The sequence below is a fragment of the Merops nubicus genome, unplaced genomic scaffold, assembly GCF_000691845.1.
Source record: "Merops nubicus isolate BGI_N331 unplaced genomic scaffold, ASM69184v1 scaffold2434, whole genome shotgun sequence".
Taxonomy (NCBI): domain Eukaryota; kingdom Metazoa; phylum Chordata; class Aves; order Coraciiformes; family Meropidae; genus Merops; species Merops nubicus.
In genome coordinates, this window is record NW_008604660.1 from 62088 (window position 1) to 70032 (window position 7945).

The 7945-nt window shown below is 39.7% G+C and overlaps 1 protein-coding gene across 1 annotated transcript in view; it reads left to right on the forward strand.

Moving 5' to 3' along the window:
• The window catches only part of LOC103771753 (rab GTPase-activating protein 1-like), a gene marked incomplete at both ends in the record, with an annotated part of 38445 nt that extends 30852 nt beyond the window's left edge, over positions 1–7593 (forward strand). The window contains one exon of the mRNA XM_008939065.1: positions 7465–7593. Within this exon, the coding sequence (XP_008937313.1) occupies positions 7465–7593 (129 nt within the window). The remainder of the gene's footprint in view (positions 1–7464) is intronic.
• Between the last annotated feature and the right edge of the window lie 352 nt (positions 7594–7945).

A 7945-nucleotide genomic window follows, 5' to 3' on the forward strand; every position in this document is an offset into this window, starting at 1 on the left:
CCCTAACTGCTTTCCGCCCCACCCAGGACACTGAATGCAGGTGTGAGAGGGCTCTTATTTTTGTTTTCAGCTTCTCATAATCCATTTCCTAAGCACTGAGTCTGTCTTTTGCCTGTTAGCTTGGGAGGGCTGGACACTAGTCCTGCTAGTGGGGATTGGTGCCACTCCTTAACTAGCTGGAAGGGTTCACAACCAGGGCTGCCTTCTAAAAAAAAAACAAATCTTCCCTAAATCCATGAATGCTTTTGTTCTCCATCCTGTAATGATGCCAAATAAGCATCATGCCTAGTCTACTTCTGAGTACTGATGGTAAGTGCATTAGTGTTCAGCATTTCAGATTTTATACCTGTGACATCAAATGCTAGTTTTAAACATTCATAAAAAATCAAGCTATGTTGATGTATTTTGGCTTTCAGCAGTTTCTGTGTTTGATTTTGAAAAGGCAATTGACAGGATGTGAAAAAAAGTTTAAAATACATGGGTAGAATTATCTGGGAAATAAGCTGTTAAGTGTATTTTTATCTGTCAGAGTGAATGATGTCTGTAAGTGAAATGGCCTGAAATTGGTGTGGCATCTTAGAGTACAGGGAAGTAAGCTTGTATCCTTTCTGCTGCTGTCCAAAGCAGACTCAAACACCCAAAACTGTGATGAATCCAGAAGTCAGTAGCTAGTCCTAGCTGAGTCTGCTCTGGGGGTATAGTAACTCACCCTGCCTGCAGCTCAGAGGCTCGCTTAGTCTATGGCCTTGTACACCAGAATGTCATTTTTCTGGGGTGCCTGTGAAGAGAGTTCTTTACTGATCCCAGCCCATTTCCTAGTAGGATTGTGCCTTTCCTTTATTTCCAAACCTTGTGCAGTCCTGTACTGTAGTTATATACAGTGACCTGTGTAGCATTTGCGTTGTGCTGCTGGAACCTGTGTTCTGCAGTATGCTCACATAAAGCAGTGTGCTCTGCATATTTTAAGATGTTCAGTGTGAAAAAATAAAGATGAGTGGTTGAACCAAGGTGTCACTGCACTGCAAGTTGTTAGTTAAAAATAAAAATCACAAACTTTCTGGTTGCTAATAAAGTGCAGATGGATTTGGAGATCTACCGTCACTTGCAGAGTGGAGAGTTGTGGCTAATAACGCGTGGCTGAAGCTGTTATATGCATAAGCATTGTTCCAGATTCCCTCCAAGTATACCCAAACACTCTCCCATCCCATCCCATCCCATTCCTGTAGTGCTGCTGTCTCATGGGCAAGGACTGCCAAATCACTCTCACTTGTTTTTTGAGGAGACAAAACCACTGAGCTCTTTTTCACTTGACTTAATTAGGCTTTGTATCTGGGCCTCCAGATGGAGAATACCAGGAAATTTAGCAATACTTCATCACCCAGCCAGCTTAGCTTCGCTGAATGACATCATGCCATCTATGAAAAAGGAAAAAAAAAAAAAGAGGGGAGGAAAAGGCAAAACAATACAAATAATGCTTAATAATGCTTGTGTTATTAGACTCTTGACTTGTGGAGTCCCTGTGATTTCCTGTCAAGTTTTATTAGCTAGATATACCTCTTTTGACATCTATACCTTTTGACATGTACCCCTTCCATAGAGGAGGAGAGACTTGTGTTTTTAATAATTGGTTAAAAATGAGAAATCTCTGAGCATAAGCTTCTCCTCCTGCTATGGTTTTGGGAGTAAATGCCTAGGATGGGCCAGAATATGTGCCACTGTAGTGTTACGTGAGAAATATAATCTACAAGCCTTCTGCCAGCCTTAGAAAAATTCAGATCACCTGCTCACTGCATCAGCAAACTGTGGTGATGGGCAAGAAAACAGCACTGATGTGGTGTGGGTTTATCCCCTTTGGGATGAATCTAGGTGGAAGAAGGTAGTGGATTTTGTGTTTGTGCTGATCCACGTTTGTCAGTGTTTTGTGTGTCAGAATGGACATCAGCTTTGGCAGCGTGAAGCTGCACGTAGACGCAGCGGTGGTATTCTGAGCAGAGGGGTACCACGGGCTGTACAGTAGATCATTGCCAGGTTTGTGGATGCCAACTCATTGCACACAAAACTAGCGCTGGGTTTTTTTCCCATAATGCTTGTGTACAAAACAGTGTTTTGCAGAGAACACAGATTTTATTTAGGAAAAAGTGGGTTTGACAGTGTAGCTGTCACAGCAAAGAACTGGCCATAAATGATGCTGGTTAAAGGAGTCTTTAGATGTACTGTGCTGGAAGCGTGTGCCACTGCAGCAGAGTAGCTTTACCTACCGAACTTTCCCAGGCCTAGGTCCCAAGTTTGTCCACCCTCGTGCTCCTTGGCAGCATGGGAGGTCTGCTTCATCCTCTTGGAGCCCTTGAAGTGGTGTCAGGGCTGTGGCTCACATTGAGGGGCAGCACAGCTCTCAGCTGTGCAGCACACAGCATTGCAGCCTTGGGGCTGCCGGTGGAAGAGGAACAGTCAGCTCAGAAAATATAGCATGAATTTGCATTGCATATCTTCTTAAAAGAACTTAAAACCACATCTATGCATGTTCTAGTTTAAAGATTGCATTCTGAAATATCACTGTGAGAATACTTGTAAAAATTTTTAATTTATCACTAGCTAATTAAATAGAGGAGAATTTGGCCAGATTCTTCTCATCCATTACTTGGATCTTGGTCCTGGAATGTGTTCATTAAAGTGTAAAACAGGCATTTTATGCTCACTGGCATTCAATAGAAATTCTAAACATATATACTATATACATAGAATTCTGTGGAAATTAGTAATTTGAAATGAAAGAAGTAGTATTGAATTAAGGAAGTGTAGTGTGGTTATTACAATTTCTTCTGCTGTATTAGTTCCCAGGTGGGAATAGGAGTTGTAGTTGATACAGTCAGTAATAAATGAGACTGCAGAATTCATAATTGAAGACAGAGGAATTAAATTAAAGAAAAAAGCCAAGGCTTTGTCCTTTGTCTTAATCACATTTCCCTAAATATTTTGGAAAAAGTAATAGTAACATTACTTGCTTTAAAAAAACAACCAACCAAACCACAATATTCTCTTGAATTCTGTCCCTGTTTTCTGAACATCTGGAGTTTTCTGAAGCTTTACCTTTAGATTTGAAAGCTTCTCTAGTACTTCTGGGAAAGAGCTTTCCCTTAGTTTCAGCTAATTCATATAAGATAATTTACTGAATATATTGAAATACTTAAGCAATGTGGGAAGGACATTTGAGGACATATTTAGTCAAACCCTAAAAGGCAAGCTGGGACTTCTGCTTATGGCTCTCAGTGAGTTTCCTCTTTTGCCTGTTTTTTAAAATACAGCTTAACCAAAAATCTGATTATTTGAAGTTTACGTCTAGAATAATAATGCCCTGAAGTCCCTGAATGCACAAAAATGCAATGCACCTGCCACAGTATTGGTTCATTAAGCTTAGAGATGGTTTAGTGAAATAAGTTATTGATGAGTTCCACAAGCTGAGCAATGCAAACCAACAAATATACAAATCTCTGCTTGTCAGACAACTGCCAAAAGGTTCCTGAAATGTCTTTATGATTTATTGATCAAAATCACGAAATGTCAAGAAGTGTTCATCTTAGGGTACCAGCAGTGCTATATACTTAGTGCAGATATATATATACACATACACACACTGCGTTTGTGTTGCTTCCTCTTCGTAATCAGTACCTGAAGAGGTTAATTTGAAATAAGAAGTACACAACCCAGTTAACATTGCTGTCAAAATGTTACTTTGGTTTCCTGTGATTTTAATAGTGAAACTAAACTTTTTATTAACAGATTCCTCTAATGAAGTTTAAATATTCAGCAAAGTAGAAAGAGCTGAACAGTAAAGGATCTACCACTCATTTCGTTGAACTACACAGTAAAATGGCTTAAAATTCTTCATAACCATAATCTTAGTTCAGCAAGCTCCATCACAGAAGTTCTAATTTCTGTGTTTCACATTATTCTTACAGGTTTTTCATTGACTAAAGATTTTTTAGGGTTGAGAACTCGGAATTCTCAGTAGTTACAGTTTTGGAAGAATAATTTGTTTTCGGGCTGTTAAAATACTATTATAACAGTGATTCAAGCAGAAGCCTAGGAGAATTAAATCTGATTTTAAATGTTTTGCATGTAATTGCTGTTCTTCTGACATATTTGCCTCTGTCTTTTCTTGGAGTTTATTTTTTAATGAAGTGCTGTGGATGCAAAGGGTAGGTGCATGTTCTTTTCTAAAGTTTGGCAGGATAATTTAATTGCTTATTATTAATTTTTTAAATAGCTTTTTCCTTCTCTGATTTCTAAAAAAAAAGTCAAAACTGTCAGTGCATTATGTTAAGAAAAATAAATCCAATGCAAAATTCAAATGTCTAGTCAGGACCTCTGAAGAATACTTGCTTAAAATTAGGATAGCTCAGCTCCTAATAAAATGCTAAAATTCTGATCAAAAGTGTGTTTGGTGTTTTTTTTTGTGCTGGGAGCAACTCTCCAGAAGTCTTAATTGACAACACCCTCCCCGTGGGTTGGAAGCACATAGCAGCCAGCCCATCCTGGGGATTACCTGTCCTTCAGCACTGCGGTGTCTGAGCACCTTCTGTGTGAATCCACCACCAGCAGCAAAGTGGTTCTTGCAGGCTGGGTGGTTTCCCTTTACACCTGGCATCAGGATTGTGTTCATGGCCAGGTTCTTCAGAGGAGGATGGGAGAGGCGAGCACAGCGTGAGGAAGAGGAGGGTGGAAATGAAGGAGAGCTTGTCTCCCTAGAAGGCAAATTTGCAGTGTAATGGGGAAATGTGTTTGAATTGTATAGTGATCACAGCCGTCAGCGTTACTGAGAGGGAAGCAGAGAAATCGCTTTCAAGTAAGCTGGTGATCAAACCCTTTACTGCTTTTCAGTCAACATTACCCAGCTGAACTTTGCCCAGATGCAGCTTGGTTGCCAGCACGGGTTTTGGCAGCGATGCTGTGTGACAGGCTGTTCCCTCCGTGCTCTACAACCTGCAGATCATCTTCAGTATTGTCCATTGTGGCTATGAAATGGTGATCTGATCCCAAAAGCATATCTAAGCTCACTAAAACTTGTCCAGGAGAAACAGAACATTAGGGAGAAGAAATGGATGCATTGGCCATAGCTGCACTCAGGAGTGGGTCTGATCTGTTAGATACCCAACTGCACAAGCTTTCTGTCAACACTGCATCAGTCTTGTCTGATTGAGTCGCAGCCAAATAATTCTCCTGCCAAGTTGTTGTGGACAGAATCAGATGTGATAGTTTGTAAAGCTGGACATCAGCATCCTGAAGACAGCTCTTCTTGTGTCCCTGTGATGACAACCCAGCAGCTTCCTTGGCTGTGAATGAAGGGAGGAGCAAGTAGGTCTTGGGAGAACTCTGAGTATTTTGATGGCAGAAAGTTGTCTGCCTTAAAAATAGTGCTGTCCTGGGGAAGTGGATACACTGAAGCCACATGGGTTTTATTTGAAGTTTTCTCATATTTTCCTCATTGCTATTGTAGCAGCAACTACTACAACAGTGCCTGTTAGGGTACACATTATAGAATGTCTCCAGAAATAACACGTCTTTATTTAGAAATAAACTTGTATGGTGTAGACTTTATCCTTATAGACTCTTCATTGAGGACATCAAAGGAATTAGATACTGCTGTGCCTGTTCCCAAAGTGAAAGATGAGGCACAGAGCTGTGGGGATTATCCGTGTTGGGGTGGCACACCCCTGATGTCAGCTCATTCTCTCCACTGTCAGAGATGCAGGATAACTATGAAAATACCCCCTTAACTTCTGTTGCTGTTCCAAGTTTGGTACATAATTTAAAATCCCTTCAAAACCTCTTCTCCTTTCCCCCCACCAAATAAAATTTTGTTGAGTTGCTATTTTTGATAGACCTTCTAGGTAGGGTGCTGTAGCATTTTCATCAAATACATGTAATACATCAAACTAGGTTTGAGTATTTCTGTTACATACATGCAGCACCATATTGAAGTTCAATTTTCTTTGAGAAACAAATCTTTTGTACTTGTAAGAAGGGCTTTTACATAGTAGACATAATTATTTGGATGTAAATGAACTAGTGATGCTAGTTTGTAGGGTGTGTAGAAAGGATTTGTAAATAAAAGTAAAATTTTCTCTGCATTGTAGTGATAATTGTATTTATTTTTATTTAGTTAAAACGTATTTAACACCCATAAATAAGAATATAATAAAGCCTCACCTCTTACATGTCAAAAGCAAGATTCTCCCTGTGCAGAGCCAAATCTCTTGTGTTTGGCTGAAGTGTTTTTCCTGGAGAGAAGTCATCTGAAATTGGAGACGGCAAAGGATTTTGAGTGGATGAGATAGTTAAGCGTTAAGATAGTTAAAGAGTCACACTTTGAAACTATATGTATGTAATATACATACTGCTAACAGCATATAAAAAGCAAAAGACTGACAAAAGGCATTTCCTGTGCGAAAGCAGAAGATGCACACATGGAAATGGTGGTAGTGGTACTTGAGCAATTAATTCAACAATTAACCTTAACCAGAGATACCTGTGCTGCTCCTGAGGTGTTTGTAGTAATGCTGTGATACACAGTGCCAGTCTCTGTGACACAAGTCTGTACACTGACATATTTTTAAGGACCATGAAATTCACATTTTTGGGACGATGTCCTAAATGTCTTGTCTGGGCACACAGTTTCTGTGGACCTTTTAAAGGAGCTATCCCAAGTCTTGGTATTTCCTATCTGCTAAATCTGTTGGGGTAGCTCTCGGTCAATCTGAAGAGGAATCCATTTGTCCCTGTGAATCATGGTACTCTGTCGGTAGCAGAACTGGATTCGTGTTGAATGTTTAACATTTCCTGACCTGTTTGACTTGATCGCACGCTGAGCGGTACAGTATTATAGGAGATGTAGCAATAAGCATGTAAAACATATTCTGGCACAGTGTGCTTTGAAAAATTGTGTCACAGACTTCTGCACATTGACTTGCTGATGCCTCTTGTGAGTCATATGCGTTTCTGCTTCTGCTGTTCATGTCTGCAGCCATATATCTCTGTATATACGTTGTCTTTCTAGGGCAGCATCATGAGAATCAGCAATGGTCTAATGCACAAGCTCTCTAGAAAATATTATAAATTCTCCTAGGTTTTTTTGTTCTTTGCTTGGGTTTTGTTTTTCTCCTCACTGACTGACATCTTGACAGGCTGAGCCAGAATCCCTTACTTACCCTGCAGGTATAGAGGGATAAAACATATATATGTGTTACAGCTCTCTGATGGTGCTGCTGTGCCTGGGGTTCCTTGGGTATGCCATAGCCTCTGTTTTGTTCTGTGAGAGATGGGTTATAGAGCTGATTGCAGGGAGGATGTTTCTGAGCTAATGTGAATATTGGTGGTTTGGAATACGTTCAGTAAATGACAAATCCAGTAAAAGAGCATGACTGCATGTTCTCAGTGTTTACGGTACTTCCCTGTGTTTAATTGCAGACCTCAAAAGAGGACCTTCTACAAGCCGATTTTGAAGGAGCTTTGAAATTCTTCAGGGTTCAGTTGCCCAAGAGGTACAGAGCTGAAGAGAACGCCAGAAGACTCATGGAACAGGCTTGCAACATTAAAGTAAGGACAGTCTTTATTTCCTCTCATTCACCAAGGGTTTTTGCAGGAAAAGTAAGGTACAGTGTTAAGAATGCTGGTGGTGTGTGGAAAGCAAAGTAATTAAATCATTAGTTTATTACTTTTTATAAGTGGTTGTATGTTTATGCAAGCACATTTTTTTTGTAGTAAAGAAGGTAAAGTGCTTATTTCTTCCCTCTCTGCTTTAATACAAGCTAATAATTCAGAAAATTGATGCATGATCAAACTGAATTATCAGAACTTGCCGATTCATGAATTGATTTATAAACTGTGATTACACTAAACCAATTAATTGAATATATGATAATCATGCAACCAAAAGTCAGATATTATT